General features: G+C 42.2%; 1 protein-coding gene across 2 annotated transcripts in view; it reads left to right on the top strand.

Moving 5' to 3' along the window:
- Positions 1 to 20,008, top strand: part of WASF2 (WASP family member 2) — a 42,779-nt gene extending 22,771 nt beyond the window's left edge. The window contains exons 2-9 of one of the 2 annotated variants that reach the window (XM_040424271.1): positions 10,090 to 10,220; positions 11,745 to 11,879; positions 12,029 to 12,182; positions 12,264 to 12,381; positions 14,147 to 14,271; positions 15,841 to 15,984; positions 17,435 to 17,904; positions 18,496 to 20,008. In XM_040424271.1, coding sequence (XP_040280205.1) covers positions 10,091 to 10,220; positions 11,745 to 11,879; positions 12,029 to 12,182; positions 12,264 to 12,381; positions 14,147 to 14,271; positions 15,841 to 15,984; positions 17,435 to 17,904; positions 18,496 to 18,653 — 1,434 coding nt within the window. In that variant the 5' untranslated portion in view covers position 10,090 and the 3' untranslated portion in view covers positions 18,654 to 20,008. The remainder of the gene's footprint in view (positions 1 to 10,089; positions 10,221 to 11,744; positions 11,880 to 12,028; positions 12,183 to 12,263; positions 12,382 to 14,146; positions 14,272 to 15,840; positions 15,985 to 17,434; positions 17,905 to 18,495) is intronic. The other variant, XM_040424272.1, reaches the window with a different exon arrangement.
- Positions 20,009 to 22,061: the final 2,053 nt, after the last annotated feature.

Below are 22,061 nucleotides of genomic sequence, written 5' to 3'. Positions count from 1 at the left end.
TTTTTTGCAAAAAAATGACATTTTTTTGAGATCCATATATAAATTTTGCTCTAAATTTATTGTTCTACATGTCTTTGATAAAAAAAAAATGTTTGGGTAAAAAAAAAATGGTTTAGGTAAAAGTTATAGCGTTTACAAACTATGGTACAAAAATGTGAATTTCTGCTTTTTGAAGCAGCTCTGACTTTCTGAGCACCTGTCATGTTTCCTGAGGTTCTACAATGCCCAGACAGTACAAACACCCCACAAATGACCCCATTTCGGAAAGTACACACCCTAAGGTATTCGCTGATGGGCATAGTGAGTTCATAGAACTTTTTATTTTTTGTCACAAGTTAGCGGAAAATGATGATTTTATTTTTTTTTCTTACAAAGTCTCATATTCCACTAACTTGTAACTAAAAATAAAAAGTTCTATGAACTCACTATGCCCATCACGAAATACCTTGGGGTCTCTTCTTTCCAAAATGGGGTCACTTGTGGGGTAGTTATACTGCCCTGGCATTCTAGGGGCCCAAATGTGTGGTAAGGAGTTTGAAATCAAATTCTGTAAAAAATGACCAGTGAAATCCGAAAGGTGCTCTTTGGAATATGGGCCCCTTTGCCCACCTAGGCTGCAAAAAAGTGTCACACATCTGGTATCTCTGTATTCAGGAGAAGTTGGGGAATGTGTTTTGGGGTGTCATTTTACATATACCCATGCTGGGTGAGAGAAATATCTTGGCAAAAGACAACTTTTCCCTTTTTTTTTTATACAAAGTTGGCATTTGACCAAGATATTTATCTCACCCAGCATGGGTATATGTAAAAAGACACCCCAAAACACATTCCTCAACTTCTCCTGAATACAGAGATACCAGATGTGTGACACTTTTTTGCAGCCTAGGTGGGCAAAGGGGCCCATATTCCAAAGAGCACCTTTCGGATTTCACTGGTCATTTTTTACAGAATTTGATTTCAAACTCCTTACCACACATTTGGGCCCCTAGAATGCCAGGGCAGTATAACTACCCCACAAGTGACCCCATTTTGGAAAGAAGAGACCCCAAGGTATTCGCTGATGGGCATAGTGAGTTCATGGAAGTTTTTATTTTTTGTCACAAGTTAGTGGAATATGAGACTTTGTATGAAAAAAAAAAAATAAATCATTTTCCACTAACTTGTGACAAAAAATAAATTCTAGGAACTTGCCATGCCCCTCACGGAATACCTTGGGGTGTCTTCTTTCCAAAATGGGGTCACTTGTGGGGTAGTTATACTGCCCTGGCATTTTCCAGGGGCCCTAATGTGTGGTAAGTAGGTAAATGACCTGTGAAATCCGAAAGGTGCTCTTTGGAATGTGGGCCCCTTTGCCCACCTAGGCTGCAAAAAAGTGTCACACATGTGGTATCGCCGTATTCAGGAGAAGTTGGTGGAATGTGTTTTGTGGTGTCATTTTACATATTCCCATGCTGGGTGAGAGAAATATCTTGGCAAAAGACAACTTTTCCCATTTTTTTTATACAAAGTTGGCATTTGACCAAGATATTTCTCACCCAGCATGGGTATATGTAAAATAACACCCCAAAACACATTCCCCAACTTCTCCTGAATACGGAAATACCACATGTGTGACACTTTTTTGCAGCCTAGGTGGGCAAAGGTGCCCAAATTCCTTTTAGGAGGGCATTTTTAGACATTTGGATACCAGACTTCTTCTCACGCTTTGGGGCCCCTAAAATGCCAGGGCAGTATAAATACCCCACATGTGACCCCATTTTGGAAAGAAGACACCCCAAGGTATTCAATGAGGGGCATGGGGAGTTCATATAAAAAAAAAAAATTTGGGCACAAGTTAGCGGAAATTGATTTTTTTTATTTTGTTCTCAATCTTTCATGGACTCAATATGCCCCTCAGCGAATACCTTGGGGTGTCTTCTTTCCAAAATGGTGTTATTTGTGGGGTGTTTGTACTGCCCTGGCATTTGAGGGTCTCCGCAATCATTACATGTATGCCCAGCATTAGGAGTTTCTGCTATTCTCCTTATATTGAGCATACAGGTAATGAGATTTTTTTTTTTCCGTTCAGCCTCTGGGCTGAAAGAAAAAAATGAACGGCACAGATTTCTTCATTCGCATCGATCAATGTGGATGAAAAAATCTCTGCCAAAAAAAGAAAAAGGAGGGGAAAGGCGTCTGCCAGGACATAGGAGCTCCGCCCAACATCCATACCCACTTCAGCTCGTATGCCCTGGCAAACCAGATTTCTCCATTCACATTAATCGATGTGGATGAATAAATCATTGCCGGGATTTTTTTTTTTTTTAAATATATACAAAGTGTTTGCCAAAGTATATGAACACCGCCACCTCCTCAGCTCATATGCCTCGGCAAATGTATCTTTTACTGCAGAGGAGAAATCTCGTCTTGCAGCGCCGCATACACCGACTTGCGTGTAATCTGACAGCAGCGCAATGCTTCTGTCCGAATGCACATCAGTGCTGCAGCTAGTCGATCGGTTGGTCCACCTGAAAGGTAAAAAAAACAAAACAAAAAAGAAAAAACCAGGCCGCAACGCAATAACTTTACTAACTTTAGAACAGAACATATTAACTTTTTTACTTAGCGGTAATTTTTTTTTGTTTAGTTTTTTTTACCTTTATAGAACAAACCTCTCCTTCCCCATGGGACAATGTGCAAAGCGCAAATCGCCCAAAGATGTGGCAAAGTACGTTATGCACTTTATCCCAGGTGAAAGGAGAGGTTTGCAGCAGCTGTGAGTAAAAGGGCCCTAATAGCCCTGTGTGCCTGTCCTGTGAGATGCAATCCCTATGCTAGGTGTACCTGTGTGTGGTACTTCCGGAAACACTCACCAAAGCATAGGGCAGGGTGGTCAGGACAGTCAGGACAGAAATAGCGGGTGTCACGCCTTATTCCACTCCTGCTACAGACACGACATCTTTTTCGGGGTGACGGTTGGGTTGAGGTACCAGGAACGACACTGGGGAAATGTCGCTCGTGTAGACAGCTAACTACACTGGTGGATGGGGCCACGGAACCTCCTGGATAAAGGAGGTTCTCGATGATCTCTTCCTGGAATTTGAGGAAGGATCCTGTTCTCCCAGCCTTACTGTAGAGAACAAAACTATTATACAGCGCCAATTGAATTAAATATACAGACACCTTCTTATACCAGCGTCTGGTTCTGCGGGAAACTAAATACGGAGACAACATCTGGTCATTGAAGTCCACCCCTCCCATGAGCGCATTATCGTCGTGGACACAGAGGGGCTTTTCAATGACACGGGTTGCTCGCTCAATTTGTATTGTCGTGTCTGCGTGAATGGAGGAGAGCATGTAAACGTCACGCTTGTCTCTCCATTTCACCGCGAGCAGTTCTTCGTTACACAAGGCAGCCCTCTCCCCCCTTGCAAGACGGGTGGTTACAAGCCGTTGGGGGAAGCCCATGCGACTAGTTCGCGCGGTGCCACAGGCGCAAATCCGTTCTAGAAACAAATGCCTAAAGAGGGCCACACTTGTGTAAAAATTGTCCACATAAAGATGGTACCCCTTGCCGAATAAGGGTGACACCAAGTCCCAGACTGTCTTCCCACTGCTCCCCAGGTAGTCAGGGCAACCGACCGGCTCCAGGGTCTGATCTTTTCCCTCATAGATCCGAAATTTGTGGGTATAGCCTGTGGCCCTTTCACAGAGCTTATACAATTTGACCCCATACCGGGCACGCTTGCTTGGGATGTATTGTTTGAAGCCAAGGCGCCCGGTAAAATGTATTAGGGACTCGTCTACGCAGATGTTTTGCTCGGGGGTATACAAATCTGCAAATTTCTGGTTGAAATGGTCTATGAGGGGCCGAATTTTGTGGAGCCGGTCAAAAGCTGGGTGGCCTCTGGGACGGGAGGTAGTGTTGTCGCTAAAATGCAGGAAACGGAGGATGGCCTCAAATCGTGCCCTGGACATAGCATCAGAGAACATGGGCATGTGATGAATCGGGTTCGTGGACCAATATGACCGCAATTCATGCTTTTTTGTCAGGCCCATGTTGAGGAGAAGACCCAAAAAAAATTTAAGTTCGGAAACTTGGACTGGTTTCCACCGGAAAGGCTGGGCATAAAAGCTCCCCGGATTGGCGGATATAAATTGTGTGGCATACCGGTTTGTCTCTGCCACGACTTAGTCCAAGAGCTCCGCAGTCAAGAACAGCTCAAAAAATCCCTGGGCCGAACCGATTTGAGCCGTCTCAACCCGAACACCAGACTGGGCGGTGAAAGGGGGAACTAATGGTGCGGCTGAAGTTGGTGACTGCCAATCAGGGTTTGCCAGCACCTCAGGGATTCTAGGGGCTCTACGGGCCTGTCTGTGCGGTGGCTGCGACGGGGTAACTACTGCACGTGCCACCGTACCAGCTTCAACTGCCCTTCTGGTGCTCGCCACGTCACCATGTTGTACGGCAGTGCTGGTACTAGGTCCAGGGAGGGCTGCGCTGCTGGTGTATGCCTCACCACGTGATCCGGCAGCGACAGCCCCACTCTGCTGCTCTTGAAGCGGATCCTGCATAACCTGTGGTCTAGCGACACGGGGCCGGGTACGCCTGGTGCTGCCAGGGACCTCAACCTCCTCGTCCGAACTTTGGGTCAGAGAGCCACTGCTTTCTACAGGTTCATATTCTGACCCGCTAGATTTGTCAGATGAGGGTTCCCACTCCTCATCCGACTGGGTCAGAATCCTGTAGGCCTCTTCAGAAGAATACCCCGTTTGACATTTTGGACTACTAAATTTAGGGGTATTCCCTGAGACTACCCAAGAAAAAAAGCAAGCCTGTCTTACAAAGGGGAGGCTTGCGAAGTACCGGAGGCCGCTGCGGTTGATAAAAAAAATATCAAAACTGATTTTTTTATCGCCGCAGTGCGTGTAAAATGAATGTGCAGTGATCAAAAAAATATAGATTTTTTGTCACTGCGGTGGGGCAGGCGTGGGTGAACGCACGTGTGGGCGACCGATCAGGCTGCGTTTTGGGTGGAGGGCGAGCTAAGGTGACACTAATACTATTATAGATCTGACCGTGATCAGTTTTGATCACTTACAGATACTATAAAAGTACAAATGCTGATTAGCGATACGCTAAACAGCGAATAAGTGACTGCGGTGCGGTGGGCTGGGCGCTAACTCACGCTAAACTGCCTAAACTATCCCTAAAACCTAACAGCCAATACTAGTGGGAAAAAAAAAGGTGACGGTTTACACTTATCACTTTTTTTCCTTTCACTAGTGATTGACAGGGGCGATCAAAGGGTTAATTGGGGTGCAGGGGGGTGATCTGGGGCTAAGGTGTAGTGTTTGGTGTACTCACAGTTCAGTCTGCTCCTCTGCTGGATCCAACCGACGAAAAGGACCAGCAGAGGAGCAGACAAGCCATATAACAGATCATATTTACTAATATGATCTGTTATATGACTTGTGATTGGATTTTTTGAAAATCGCCAGCCTGCCAGCCAATGATCGTTGCTGGCAGGCTGGTGACGAACTTGTTCTTTTAATTTTGCCGGCCCGCGATGTGCATGCGCGGGCCGGCTTTGAGCGAAATCTCGCGTCTCGCGAGATGACGCGTATATGCGTGATTGTGCGCAGCGCTGCCACCTCCGGAACGCGAATCTGCGTTAGGCGGTCCGGAGGTGGTTAATGTAGCAAGAAGACCGAAATTTATGTGAAGTGCCGGTCTTCTTGCTACATTGTTTCTCTGGACGCCAATCCACTGACACGTGCACCGCAACTCCACAAGAGAGTAGTGTCGACCTGTTACTCATTGAAACACTTATTTAAGCCACATTCTTATCAGAAAGATAAGAACTGAGCTATATGTCATAATGTCAGAGATTAGGAGCCCGTCAGCTCCCCAACTGATAGAAAAGAGAAAATCCACAGGCTGCTTCTAGAGCAGTGATGGTCAACCTTTTAGAGACCAAGTGCCCAAACTGCAACCCAAAACCCACTTATTTATCGCAAAGTGCCAACACGGCAATTTACCCTGAATACTACAGTTCAATATAGGATATCTTCCATGTACTTTATCATTTAGATATAATACCCTGACTGCATACAGTGCGCTGCCTGTGCTGTTCATAGCGCGTCCTGTGCTGATGAATGGCAGGAAAAGTCTAAGGCATATTGGTACACCATAGATTTTTTTTCCAGGGTCCGGGTGCCCACAGAGAGGGCTCTGAGTGCCACCTCTGGCACCCGTGCCATAGGTTCACCACCACTGTTCTAGAGCATCTCAGCTCTGTACATAAAAAAGGGTTCCATATTTTTAATAAAGAGCAATTGAAAAAAAGATTTTTAGCTCAAATAGAGTACAATGCAGCCATAAAAGAAAAATTGCCGCCAAAGGTGTACATAGCCTTTAAAGGGAATCTGTCACCAGAATCATCACCATTAAACTAAAACTATTGTCTTGTAGCACTTACTACCTCCTTTCCAGATGTGCTTTTCTTTCCTTGCTGCTTTGTTTCCATCTCAAAAAAATCCACTTTATTCCTTATGCAAATGAGGCAAAAAGGTGCCCAGAGGGGGGTTATTTTTGTTCAAAGGCACCCAGGAACACCCCCATTGAGTGCCCAGGCCCGCCCTCCAGCAGAGCCCAGGCACGCCTCTCCTCGGCTCATACTCTACGCCCCCAGCAGCACCGTCCCCCCCCCCCCCTTTCCATATCACTAACCGCAGATAACCCTGCCCACCCTTGCTTTCAGTGCCGCTGATAAATCTTGCTGCACTTTTTCTCTTCCAGCAGAGGATGAAACCGTCACTGGGCTCGGCGCATGCCGAGTAAAACATTTGAGGCTGATGCCCTCAGTTCCGAACACTGCCTGCGCCTCCACTCTTACGGTTCAACTAAAGGGAATCGGCCTCAAATGTTTAACTGGGCATGCGCCGAGCCCAGTGACTGCTTCATCCTCTGCTGAAAGATCGCGGCGAGATTTGTCAGACACTGAAGGCAAGGGTGGGCGGGGTTCTCTGCTGTTAGTGATATAGTGAGGGGGGAGGGCAACGGCGCTGCTGGAGGGCGGGCCTGGGCACTCAATGGGGGTGTTCCTGGGCACCTTACTGCCTCATTTGCATAAGGAATAAAGTGGATTTTTTCAAGATGGAAACCAAGCAGCAAGGAAAGAAAAGCACATCTGGAAAGGAGTTAGTAAGTGCTACAAGACAATAGGTTTAGTTTAATGGTGATGATTCTGGTGACAGATTCCCTTGCGGATCTGAAAACTGCAGAATGTCAATTTATACTGCTGGCTTCATTGCAGATTTCACCCTTTCCAATGCAAAGAATGAAACCGCTTCTAACCTAAAGCTTTTTGAAATAATATCCGCAGCGTGTGTACGCACCCTGTGGTGCTTTTTTTTTTTCTGATGCAGAAAATCCACAGCTTATCGATCACGTCTGAAGGGCTGTTTCAGATGAGCATGTGCAGTACGGGAATAACACTCCGTATGTGAGCCTAATCCTCCATTCTGGACACTGCTCGTCTTGCAGGAGTGCACGGCATTATACTGATTTATACTGCTATGTGCCTCTGCATAACTTTACTAATACAGAATCATAGTGACCTCTTTATGTTACTATGAACCTATAGGAATAAGGTAATGCAGAGGCGCATAGCAGCTCCTGCAAGACGAGCAGTGTCCAGAACGGAGCATCACGTTCACGCATGGAGCGTGACTCCCGCACAGGACATGCTCGTGTGAAACATCCCTAAGGATTCCTTCACACAGTTTTGTTCATGCCTTTTTTTTGGGCCAGAAAAGCCTGACTCTGATTGTTTTTGTAGCCTTTTTTTGACTCCTTTTTGCCTACATAGTGAGGAAGATTTATTAAGACTGGTCTAAAGGAAAACTGTCTTAGTTGCCCATAGCAACCAGTCAGATTCCAGCTTTCATTTTTTGGAAAAATGAAAGGGGGAATCTGTTTAGCTACTATGGACAACTAAAGCTAGTTTCACATCTGTGGTGTGAATTCCAGCAGAGAGCAGAAAAATATAATGGGATCCGGCCGCATTCCAGCACACAATGCGGAGAATCAGCCCGACACAAACCTCTGCATGCTGCGTTTGTGTCCGGCCGATTCCCGGCATTGTCTGCCAGAACAGCCTGCAAGTGTGAAACTAGCCTAAGCCAGTTTTCCTTGACCCTAAGTTCACACTTGTGCGTTTTACAGCGCGTTCGAACGCGCTGTAAAACGCATAACCGATGCAAACCAATGCTTCCCTATGGGACTGGTTCACATTTTCGCGTTTTACAGCGCGTTCGAACGCGCTGAAAAACGACCGACGCATAAACAAGTTCTTGAGCTTCTTTGGGGCGTTTTGTCGCGCGTTTGCGGCCATAGGACACTGCTGTCAATCACACAAACGCGCGTAATACGCGCGTTGACTATGGACAAAAACGCGCGTTAAACGCGCATATCAAATACGCTCAGGTCTGAACCCAGTGTAACACCAGTTTTGATAAAACTCCCCTATTATGTTTTGGCACCTTGAATTTTTTTTTATGCCTGGCTTTTTTTTTTTTTTTTCTTCTTTATAATTAAAGATGTTTTCTGGGTCCTTAATATTGATGACCTATTCTCAGGATAAGTCATCAACCGATTTGCTGTTTTGAAGATGCCGCGGCGCTGCAGCCTCCTCACCGCTTATCAAACACAACGCCATCCACTGGTCCATTGGTATTGTAAATTGGGCCTATTCACTTGAATGGACCTGAGCTGTACCTAGGCCATGTGACCAATAAACAGCTGATAACAGGAGAAATAGACATTTCTCACTGAGACATATTACAAAATTTCTTGTGCAACAGACAAATGAATCTTTACCCATAAAACTATATATGAATCTGCTGAGCTCCTCCTGCTCTAACATACCGACTGCACTGAATCTCATGGTGACAGGTTCCTTTTAAGAAGTGAGATCTTCAGCACAAATGGCTGCTCCACAGTGCTTCTGTTCATGATTATCTAGGAGGTACACTTCACATACCATAGTTACATCTGTATGTGAATTCAGTTTATCATGCACTCACGGTCATTACTTGAATTGGCACCCACTGTAGCATGACGTATGTATAGTGTGTGAGTCAGCTTGCAGGATCGGTCAAATTCTACAGCCTGAATTTATTTCTAGGTGGATGACAACATTTTGAGTGAAATAGATTCCAGTAACATTGGTTTGCTGTGGGTGTACTCTTAAAGGCTCACTAACTTTTCAAAAAACTTAAAGACATATGAAAAGTTGTGATCAGTGGGGGTCTGACCCCCCCCCCCCCCCCCCGATCTCTAGAACGAGGGGAGAGAAGTGGGCACATTATTGCGCTCGCTTTTCACTGCAGGAGACAGGCTCCATAGAAGTCTATGGGCCCATCTCGATTCTGTCCTCTGCAGCTAGGAGCAAGAGTGTGATATGCGCATGCTTCTCTTCCTCTGTGCTCAGACCCCTACTGATCTGAACTTTTGATATGTCTCTATAACATATAAAAAGTTTTTTGAAAAGTTAGTGAACCTTTTAAATTATGGACCCCACTGGATATTTATTATCAGCAGACGTGTGAATCCACAAGTTTGTGCAGAACTTTACTAAGGAGACCTCCGGCTAATCGCTCAGAGTCGATTTGTGTACGTGCTAGTGCCTGCTACAGCTTCCTTAGAACAAATTTTCAACATTTCTGACATATACTGAACCGCATTTTAAGAATGCTGAACTTGGTATTTCTGGGATATGTCCTATATACACATCAATATATTTTAGTATAAAAAAAAAAATGAAAACAGGGTTCTGGTATACATGTAATATGCATCCAAGTACTTTATGGTCCGTTATGGAAATGGAGAACTCCTTTAACTTTACTGATACTAAGATTGTACACATGACTAAGAATATTAATGCACCAGTAATTAATGCGCCATTCTTATTAAAATGTCACACGTTGGTAGGCTTCCTGGTTGACATTATAATACTACAATATTGAGAGACTTTGCATATGCATACTGTTGTAGAAGAAAGCATGACAGACCAGGGTACTAATTGTGTTTTTTTATTTCACCAGAATGCCGCTGGTTGCCCGCTGCATTGAGCCGCGCCATGTGTGCCGGCAGAAGCTTCCCAATGTCCAAAGTGAACTGGAATGTATGACAAACCTGACACTATCTAATGTCATTCGCCAACTAGGAAGCCTTAGTAAGTGATCGCAGTGGGAGCAGTATTGCAATATAAAAATGGTTATTTTAGAATGGAACATGCAAGTCAGATCACTTAGCTCTTCTCTAAAACCATAGACGTTGGCAGTGCATCAGTTCAGCCTCTCTCACCGTCCAAGTCAGGGGTGTCCGATATTAGCCACACACAACAGAGACTTAGGCGGTTAGTACTCCAAATGCTGCACCAGCTGAGAACATAAAGAAAATAGTGCAGAAAACCTTCCAAAAGATTAAAAAAGATGTTTGTTATACTCACAATGGATAAAATATAAAACGCGTTAACATTGTACCACGCTAGATCTACCCAAACTAGGTTTATTTTCCGATCCAAGAATGTGTGCACTATCATACTGGAGTGATAGATTCTTGAGATCAGCCCTTGAAACGTAAGCTGTAATATCCAGCAATGTTTCACTCTAGAGCAGTGATGGCAAACCTGAGGCTCTCCAGCTATTGCAAAACTACAACTCCCATCATGCCCAGTCTACAGCTATCGGCCTACAGCAGGGCATGGTGGGAGTTGTAGTTTTGCAACAGCTGGAGAGCCGCAGGTTGGCCATGCCTGCTCTAGAGCCTTCACTTTGCAGTCACAAATCATGTGACTCTTATTCTACTAATGATGATTACTCTAATCCAGATACAGAGAAATCCTGATCATAAACCTCAAGAGAACATGTTGAAGGAACAGTGTTACTATACCAAAAATGGTAAAAACAATGATTACAAATACTAAAACCCTAAAATTCCAAAAATGTAATCGTTACCAAACAATGGAATTATTAAAATAATTACCCTAATTTTTTTTTTTTATAACTGGCATAGGGCTCCACTCTAAAGGGGTTGTTCCAGATAATTAAAAATCTCTGACAAGCCCTCCAGTTTCCTAAAGTGAAAAAACATATTGGGGTACATGCACGTTCAGGATTCATGTGCGGAGAATCCGCACTGAAATCCACTGGTGTTCGCGGTCAAAAAAAATCTGCATAGTGTGCATTGAGAATTTCAGATTCTCTTAGAATACAATGTACATGACCTACGGTGCGGATTTTCTGCACAGATTTCTGCATGCAATCCTGATCGTGTGCATTTAGCCTTATACTCCTTCATTTCTCCAGCCCCATTCTGTGCAGCGCTGTTCCGACACCCCCCTCCCCCCTGCTACTTGTGCTGTACACGTCATTTTTCAAACTTCACTGCTGCAGCCAAGCATTGTCCTGCAACAGTCACATACCACTGCAGTTTGTAAACGGGCAGTGGCAAGAGGACCGGACTAGTACTGCAGAGAACAGCGCTTGAGAAATGGGTGCGTATAAGATTATTATATTTTTATTTTTTTTGACCAGTTGTTTTTTAGTTCTCTCCTTTTAAGGTATTACAGATGTGTATTATGCATCAAGAACATTTTTGTCACATATTTCTACAATACTTTATTTGGTTACTTACTACTGTAAATTTGTTGTGTATTTTTGTGAGCCTGTTACATAAACCTCCTGTCTTTATTCAGGTCGCTATGCAGAGGATATATTTGGAGAGTTGTTCATTGAAGCAAGTCTGTTTGCGGAGCGTGTGGGAATGCTGGGTGAGAGAGTGGAAAAGCTACAGGTCAAAGTGACCCAGCTGGATCCCAAAGAGGAGGAAGGTAAGTAGTTTAAAAAGCCATCACACTGGTCAGTATAAGATATGTTTGTGCCTAGTTGCATATTAACGGTGCAAATCAGTGCTTCTAGTGTTTGATAATGTGGCATCTTCGTAATGGTCATTAATATTTCGTTTTTCTCCCCATACCAGTTTCTTTACAAGGTATAAACACAAGAAAAGCATTCCACAGTAATACCTTGCAGGATCAGCAACTCTTTGTGCGTGACTCTCTATCTATGCCTGTCTGTGAAACCTACTTCACATGTGACATGCCACCACCACTCGACATCTTATCTTCTTACAGGTGGGAAACTTTTTTAAAGTATCCCTTGGAAGCATTCAAATATGTACATTTTTCCTAAACAGTGCTTCCTTCCACTTACAGGGATGATGGAAAGGAAGCACTGAAGTTTTACACTGACCCCTCATATTTCTTTGATTTATGGAAGGAGAAGATGTTGCAGGACACCAAGGATATCATGAAAGAAAAGCGTAAACATAGGGTGAGGCACTGTCACATCCATATTAAAGTTGTCCATACATTCACTGTATAGCATAATTTAATACTGTATACTAATACATTTGTTAGTGTATGAGGTTAAATTGTGACGCAGCCAAGCAGCTTAAAGAATTGTTTCAAAATGGGCACTCCTCTTTTATTTTATAACCACCAGGTGGCATCTCCAGGGGAACTAGCATTTGGCTGTATATTTACCCTGCAGTGTACTACAAAATGACCAGTCAGGAGATCACAGTCAAGTCCCAATGTGGGACAAAAACAAAACTAATATCTATTTTTCCCATGAACAGTCCCTATATAGTGCAAAATTGAAAAGTGAAATAAACACATATTTGGTATCGCTGTATTTGTTACAAAATGTATAATGGCATGTTATTTATACAGCACAGTGAATAAAAAAATTAAGTTATGGCTCTTAAAATACCAAAATAGGTTCTTTCCTTAAAAGGGTATTCTGGTTAGTTATCCCCTAGCCATAGTTCTCGTGATCGGTGGGGGTCCCAGCGGTAGGACCCCTGTGGCCTTTGGATAGGGGATAACTTAATCTAAGGGATTCATAGAGAAGTTTCTATGATATATATTTTTTTGCTATTTGGATATATATTGGCAATCCTCACAAATTAGATAATTATCAGCCAAGTTCGCCAATTATGGTAGCATCAACCATCAGCTTAATATGCTCAATCTTTATTTAAACTATAGAGATGCCCATTCCTCTTTGAAATAAGGAGAGGGTCAAGAGAAATAGATTTCGGCTAAAAATCCAACATGCATCACCGGTTTCAGTCTGTCCATTGCAGCCAATCACTGGCTTATGTGGTGTACTGAAGAGGCTGGCTGCAGCAGTCACGTGTTGTAAGATTTATCGGGTAAGGCTAGTTTCACACTAGCATTACAGGTTTCTACTTGAACAGCCTTCTGGAGCTCTCTGGATCCAGCTTAGCTGGATGTTAATGCAATGCCTGCCGGCCCCATTGAATATAATGGAATCCAGCCGCTACCTGGCAAATATGCTGGAGTTCGGCTGGATAAAAACCATTTCACGCAATGGTTTTTGTCCAGTGGACTCATGCATATTTGCCAGGTAGCACCAGGATCTCCAGTGGATTCCATTATAGTCAATGGGGCATTGCAGTAACATCCAGCCATGCTGTATCCAGAGAGCTCCAGCAAGCTGTTCTCTGCCGGAGACATGTGAAAGAAGCCTAAGTAACACTCAATTCTTTTTGCAGGAAGATCTCTTTAGGTACCCCTTTTTTATCTTCACACATATAACATTACTGATTATTGACTGTAAAGCACTGTAGAATATGTTGATGCTATATAGATGAGTAAAATAAACAGTGAAATATTTTTCTAAAAAGACCACATAATCATTATTATTACTGTTTAAGATCAAAGGACTGGCATATGCATAAGATCTTATAGAATATATTTTGCGCATTATGCGCTTATTTATTTTAAAATTCTTCTTATGGAAAGTACAGTGGAATTTGAAAATTTCCCCCAGTGCACCTGCTCATCATGTTCATGCTACCGTGCACAATCCATCTTGGTGTTTTGCTTTAAAGAAAGGAAAAAAGAGATGTCAAAGAGTGAAACAGGAAGGGAGGTGGCGCTCATTACTGAAGGTCTTAGCAGCTGCTAGTATACATTCATAAACTGCATTTAAGAACCTTGCTAACCAGCAGTCTATAATGTTGTGGTTTGTCCTTGAACTCATTGTACACATTTAACATTTTTTTCAGAGAGAAAAGAAAGATAATCCCAACCGCGGGAATGTAAATCCTCGGAAGATCCGCACACGAAAAGATCAGTGGGAACAATTGAAAATGGGGCCGGAATTTGTGGATGCAAAATCTCAACAGTCTGGGTATGGTTCTCCAGTGAGAAAACAAGATTTCAGTTTGCAGAACTGGATTATTCTAATAGACTATAGTGGGCCAAAAACTTTTATATTTTACCATATTTATTATTTTATATTTTACCGTTTATATTTTAGAAACATAATTTTAGGCTAGTGTTGCCACCTCTCTAGTAAACCTCCAGCCAAGCTGGGATTACCAGCAGGAGGTTGGTAATTTTCGGTAGCACAAGATACCAACTTGTTATTAATAGCTATATCACAGGCTGTATAGCAGCAGAAGGGTCTAACAATCTAAGCTTTAAAAAACTACTAGGATTTTCATGCTATCCACCATACAGCCCCTACTATAAATCTTAGAGATTGGGTTGGGAGTGAGATCTGTAAGTATTATTACCTAAGGATTCTTAACTTTAAAACACCGCTGGCTACTGTACAGCCTGAGATATTCCATGCTAAAGCTAACACCTCAGCCAGCTAGTATGCCGTGGGGGACAGGTTGAAGGGCTGAGGGAGAGGAGGAGAGGTATAGATCCTCCGGTCCCTTTGTAATTATACGTGTTTCCAAGGAAGGGATAAGGCTGGATTCACACTGGTATTTGTATTTCCGTTGTGCTGCTCCAGGAGTAGCACAACAAAAATAATGGAAGTGGCATTTCCTTTCAATGATGAAAACTGAACAAACCTGATGGACCCCACTGGCTATAATGGGATCTGGCTTCTATTAGAAAACATTTTCCCCTTAAAAAAAAAACAGAACACAGCATGCTGCGCTATTTTGTCCCATATTTCTGGTGGAATCTGCAAAGGAGGTTCCGAATCGGTCGCCTCCATCAATCTGAGAGCATACTTGCTGCTTGATTGTCACATATAGGGGAAGTGGGAAGATGAGTGCTTCCCATCTAATCAGCTCTTATGATTAGGCAGTTTTATGGACACCACGACCAAGCTGTTTACTTTACCAGCACCCAAATCCATGTCAGATTAGATGCACCAAACACATCAACTTCAATAAAGGAACATTTTACACTGTTCCTCCTGTCCATACTGGATCTTGGAGTAAAACATGCAGATCGTTTCTCTAGCAATACCCATGACAAGCTACAATAATAGCGATAATAACTATCACTAGAGAGGAATATCTAATATATCTCTGACAGATGGAAAAGGTTAGTCAGAAAAGACATTCTTTCACATTGACTGTTGCCATAAATAATCATTTTCAGTTGGTTTTACAAACCAGAGCAAACTGGGCTCCTGCATAGGGCTGTACAGTTCAGAGTCGGCACTGAAATCTATTTTTCCGGCTTTTATGGTTATTTTGTTCTCTGTAAAAGCTCATTTATTACACTTGTTCACATATTATGCCTTTATATCATGTTTGGCTGCATTTTATGTAAAAAAAAAAAAAAAATTAATGTCAAGAATTTTTTTTAAATTAAAATCTTTGGTGGCAAATACTACCCTGTGTTAAGCCACACCCCGAAACCAATCCCTGGTTTACCTATGTAAACCTGGCTGGTATTTTTTGTTGGAAAAATGGGACAGGTCAATTTCTGAAAGAGAATTTATTTTTAGGGTCCAAATAACTCACAATGGATCTGTCAGCCCCATGGATATGGGAGATACACAGCATTACCCTCCTCCACCTCCAAATGAAGACATGCCAAGCCCACTTCTGGCCCCTGATGACTCTTTGCCTCCTCCTCCTATGGAATTCAGGTAAAATAATGTAACCTCACAAAGATGGAGCACTTTCGTTCCCCTGTTTTTGGCATCACTGCATCCTGGGAGGATGTTTACATTCAAGACTTCCTGTTTTCATTAGCTTCCTGCTGTGTTTGCTAACCAAACCCTGCATACTTTGCTCTTTAATCTTTCACTGGGCTTGCTCTGTCTTCCACACTGTTCCCTCGGCAGTAGTCACACCTCCCTTCCGTGTTGGTTAGGTGAAGCCAGCCCTGTGAAACAGAGAAACCATGCTGAGTTTGGTTTAGCAAACGCAGCAGGAAGTTGATGAAAACTGGAAGTTCAGCATGTAAACATCCCGCCAGGATGCAGTGATGCAGCAAACAGACAGAGGAAAGTGTTGACATGAAAAACGGATATATGTGGCAAAAATATGCAGAGTTTTGGGGTACTTTGTGCAGATAAATGTAATTTTGGGACTGGAGAACCCGTTATGATTTTTCATATATAAAGGGGAAAGCCAGCTAAGGCTGGGTTCACATCATTGTTTCGTTTTCAGTTCTGATCCATCAGAAGAACAGAAAAAAAATCCTTTATTTTGAGCAACAATTATGCTAATTTTTCACCTCTTTTAGCCATTTTTGTCTGAGATTCATTATTTTAGACAGAAAAATGTACTTTTTGGCAGCCTTTTTTTTTATTTTTTATCTAAAATAATGAATCTCAGACGGAAAAAGATTAAATGTATGCAAAATGATCATAACGGATGCTCAAAATAAAGGATCCGTTTTGTGTTTCTTTTGCTCTCTGTTCTTCTGAAGGATCATAAGAGCGGATAATGAAATGGTGATGTGAACCTAGCCTAAAGGATGTCTTCTGGAATGTCACTGAGGCAAGTGATTGTGCAGTATGCAATGTGTCATAACTTGCAATAGTTTGAAACAGAGTCCTAATAACCGTTAAGTCAAAATTTGTTCTGTCTTCCTAAGTACACAGTGGCTAATAGTTTAATGCTGTTAACTTAGGCCTGGTTACGCAAAAGGACTTCCCCATGGTCAGTATAGTCAGTGTCTAAACCAGACCCCTTACTCGGGTAAGGCATGTACTCATTTCTTTAAGACTGTAGCATGCTTCATTACTGTGAAGCCCTGATCTCTGAACTCCGAAAGTTTATAAACAGTTATATAAACTAAATTCTTATCAGTTTCATAGGAATTGAGCTATAATGAGCGTTTTTGAGCTGCTGGGAATTCAGAGATGAGGGCTACTCATGAGCAAACAGAGCTTCCATCTGACAGGTCTCACTATGAACAGAAAGCCTGCTACTTTGCATCTGTACAGACAAAACAGCTGAAAATTTGTAATAAAGACCAGTTGAAAAAATAATGTGTAGCCCAAAATGAGTAGAATGCAATAGTAAAACAAAATGCCCCCAAAGGTCTCCATAGCCTTTAATTGTCTGCTCTTCCTTTTTATTCTTCAGTTCATCTGGAAGCTCCAATCGATCAAGCCTGGTTAGCCATATCCACCCACCACCAGTATCTCCAACTGGCCCTTCTATTGGTGGAAGGCCCAGTTTCTCTCCTCCACCACCACCACCACCTGTTGGTGTTTTCCCAGACACCACTTATCTTCCACCTCCCTCGCCACCAGCGTGCCCTCCTGCTCCTGGCTTTCCTGCTCCTCCCCCTCCTCCAGTGCCGTCTGTGATAGATTATACAGCTGTCTCTCCTGTACCTCCTCCTGCTCCACCTGCAGGAGGGCCCCCTCCTCCACCACCCCCTCCACCTCCACCAGGTCCTCCACCTCTTGGCCCCCCTCCACCTGGCCCCCCTCCTCCTCCATCTTTTTCTCCACAAGATGAAGATGCTTTGCCACAGATATCCAAGCCCAAAACTTCCCTGCCACCAGTAAGCGATGTTCGGAGCGATCTCCTATCTGCAATTCGTCAAGGTAATTGTGCACCTAACATAACATGGTGGTTTCAGATTGCATTGCATTTTCTGGTGACAGGTCCTCTTTAACATGTTGCCTGCAGATTAAACAGTCCTTATTTAAAGGCAATGGGGAAAGAGTTATTAAAAGCAGAATAGTAGAACATTTGAATGTGGCTTTCAGTGTATCTATGTATGGATAGATTTAGTCAGTTCTCAGATTAGAAATCTATTTTAGCAGATATGCTTGTTTGACCCTGTTTGTGTGGGGCCACATGAGAAAAGTCGCTTACAGAACACACAATCGTCAAACATCAAATACACAATGACGTGTTGTTGTTCCATATTTTTATTAGAAGTCATTTTATTTACTGTATATTCGTTGCTGTTTAAGTTTATAATTTTTGGGCCACATTTGCCTCACGTTGGGCTGTGCCACATATAAGGTATATAGTGACGGGCTTATTTTCCTTGCAGAGACCCTGTGATTACACTGTGCACTGTTAACTGGTTATAAAAGTACAAAAGCTTGTTCTGAATCCTATTTATCAATTCTGTTTTTTAAAGTTGTTTTATGACGTTTTTCTCCCCCCTCCCCCTCCTTTTCCAGGATTCCAGCTACGCAAGGTGGAGGAACAGATGGAGCATGAAAAGCGAGATGTTGGTGGTAATGATGTGGCTACCATCCTCTCTCGTCGTATAGCAGTAGAGTACAGTGACTCGGAGGATGACTCCTCGGAATTTGATGAAGATGATTGGTCTGATTAAACATGCAAAGATTTTGTTGGAGATAGGGTGGTGGGATCAGTGTTATGTAGGTTTTCTCACTGCCAAGAGACCATCCTGTAGAGTGTCAGGAGAAAGGTATCAATTTGATATTTATACAAGAAGAGCACACTTTATATTGTTGTAGTATATCCTTACTCATGGGCATTCTTTGAAGCTAAAGGTCTGATGATGTGCCTTTTTTTACTTAAAAGGGTTGTCCAGTTTCATTCAACTATTTCTCATATAATGTACTGTGACCACTCTTTTACTAATATAATTTCATGACTTGCGTTGCCGCTATCTTCACTTGTGGATTCCAGTCTAGTGACTCCATCTGTAGTCATTGTGTCCAATGGTTTGCTCTTGGTCCCTTTCCCTCTAAATAGAAAAATCCATCTTTAGGTACAAATTGACTATTGCAAAATTTAGGTAAAGGGAATATGTTCCCGATTTATTTTTGCCTTTGGTAAAATAAGGGTATTTTAATGTCTGCTTTTGATGACAATCACGTGACTGTCTATCTGCCAAAACTGGGCAGAGGAAATGTAATCCAGTCCTTGTGGTATGAACATTCCTAAGAAATAATGCATATTTGCACTTGATGTGCCATGGGCAAAATGTAAATTTTTAGACTAATAACTGTGCCTTAAATAATGTTTCGACAGTCAGTCAGTGTCTTAGAATTGATAGAAGTGGAATTTATGATTAAATATGCTAGTATATCTCATAATAAGGTGGCCATAATGTGTGATGTCCTGGAAACCTAATGCAGTGAGGGATTTACATATAACCTACTATATCTTTTACTTTTGGGCAGATGGGGCGCAGATCTATGCATATACTATAGTAATCTGTTTGCTTCTTGTTATTGTCATTTTGTCTTTGTATCAGACCCAGTGGGGAATATATGCCCTTATGACAGGGTAGTTTATTGGGAACACTGTCTGAGCCACTGAGGAGCAACATGAGATAATGGGAAAGAAATCTAAACCTAATAATTATGTTTAACTTGTTATTATACTGTATCTAGAGATCGAATTAACCTATTCAATGCTTTAAATCCTAGTCTATGCAAAATATAAGCGTTCATTCTGTATGTATTCAAACTGTTCAAACTTAAGTACATAGATATATCTATACTCAAGACTCTGCAAACTATTGAGTTCACGGACAATATGGCGATCTTAAGTGCCTTAACTGGAGTGAATTGGGGACTGAGTGCCAAAAGAAAAACTGTTGACATTCTTTGTACTACCAGTCCTTCATCCTTCTCTTTATAACTCGCTTTTTTTCGTTTTCCAAATGATATTTACCTGTGTATGTATACTGTTAAATAATAACCCTGAAAAAATTCAGTTCCTTGATGTTTTTTGTGTTTTTGTTTTGTTTTTTTAGTGTGTGTTATTGATCCAGAAGTGGGGTATTAACTTGTAGTCCTCATGGCAAACAGCCAAGTCTTGCATTCTTTATAGCAAACTTTTATATTTGACCTATGTAAAGCGGTTGTCTGACTGCAGTTATGCAGCAAGGAGGGAGGTGTGGTCCCGGGGTCGCCATTTCAGTCATACTGAGGCTCCAGGTGATAAATGTCCTTTGTGGTACAACCCCTTTACTTGCTTGGCATGTGATTATATATGGGCAAGAGCCGGAGATGACTGGTATAAGAACAGTGCACAATCGTTAAGGGAGTCTGTCACCAGGAGATTTCACTGTTAAACCAGACAATATGAGGGAGATTTTTCAAAACTGATGTAAAAGAAAGTGGACTAAATTGCCAATAGCGGCCAACTTTCTTTGTACAGTGCTCCTGTACATTGTATAGCGGGTGTACTTGGTATCGCGCTCAGCCCCATAGAAGTAAATGGGGCTGAGCGCGATACCAAGTACAGCCGCTATACAATGTACACTACTGTGCTTGCAAAGCTGAGAGAAGGCAGAAGGCCGTGGAAAACACTTGGTGTATATACATTCTGTATGCACTACACCCATAAATATAATATGAGGACAACCATGATTCTATGAACAATTGTGATGAGAGGAATTATCACTGCGTAACTGGACAGATTAGCTATTCAGCTGTATGTAGTATGGCTGGTACTATGTATGTTACCATATGTATATTGTACTATTGTGTAGACAAAGTTTATCCAGACTAAGGCTCCATTCACACGTCCGCAACGGATCCGCAAAACACGGACAGCGGCAATGTGCATTCCGCATTTTGCGGACCACACATTGCCGTCACTAATAGAATATGCCTGTTCTTGTCCGCAATTGCGGACAAGAATAGGACATGTTCTATCTTTTTGTGGAACGGAAGTGCGGACCCGGAAGTGCGGATAAGGTGGCAGTTTTGTTGGGACTTTTTTTTTTTTAGGGTACATATGATTTTTGGTTGCTCTATATTACATTTTTGTTAGGCAAGGTTTCCAGAAATAGAAATTCGGAAATTTCATCTCCATTTGCCATAAACTGTTGAACACCTAAAGGGTTAATAAAGTTTGTAAAATCAGTTTTGAATACCTTGAGGGGTGTAGTTTCTTAGATGGGGTCACTTTTATGGAGTTTCTAGTCTAGGGGTGCATCAGGGGTTCTTCAAATGGGACATGGTGGCAAAAAAAAGGCCATCAAAATCTGCCTTCCAGAAACCATATGGCGTTCTTTTCCTTCTGCGCCCTGCCGTTTGGTCATACAGCAGTTTACAGAAACACCCCATATGTGGTCGTAAACTGCAGAATCAGGGTAATAAATATTACGTTTTGTTTGGCTGTTAAACCTTGCTTTGTTACTAGAAAAATGGATTAAAATGGAAAATTTGCCCAAAATTAGCTGTTTTTGCACCGTTTTTATTTTATTTTTTTGACCGTGTTCATCTGAGGGGTTAGGTAATAGGGTATTTTTATAGAGCAGATTCCTACGGACGCGGCGATACCTAATATGTCTACTTTTTCAAAATTTATTTAGGTCTTACACTATATTATCCTTTTTTAAACAAAAAAATATATACATTTTAGTATCTCCATAGTCTGAGCCATTATTTTTTATTTTTTTTTATTTTTTAGCCGATTGTCTTAGGTAGGGGCTAATTTTTTGCGGGATGAGAGGACGGCACCGTTTTTTATTTAGTTTTTTTGACCGTGTTCATCTGAGGGGTTAGGTCATGGGGTATTTTTATAGAGCAGATTCTTACAGACGTGCCGATTACCTAATATGTCTACTTTTTTATTTATTTTAGTTTTACAAAATATTTTTGAGAAATTTTTTTTTTTGGGGTGTCAAGTCTGAGAACCATAATTTTTTTTTTTCGATTGTCAGTGGCTAAATGAAATTAAAATTGGTGAGGGGGATTATAAATTTAGTACTCCATGGAAGTGTGGTACTCCCTGAAGCAACCAATAATGCAGAGGC

The sequence above is a fragment of the Bufo bufo genome, chromosome 3 (assembly GCF_905171765.1).
Source record: "Bufo bufo chromosome 3, aBufBuf1.1, whole genome shotgun sequence".
In the NCBI taxonomy this organism is placed as follows: domain Eukaryota; kingdom Metazoa; phylum Chordata; class Amphibia; order Anura; family Bufonidae; genus Bufo; species Bufo bufo.
Note: the sequence above shows the minus strand (reverse complement) of the source record. Positions and strands in the feature narration are given on the sequence as shown.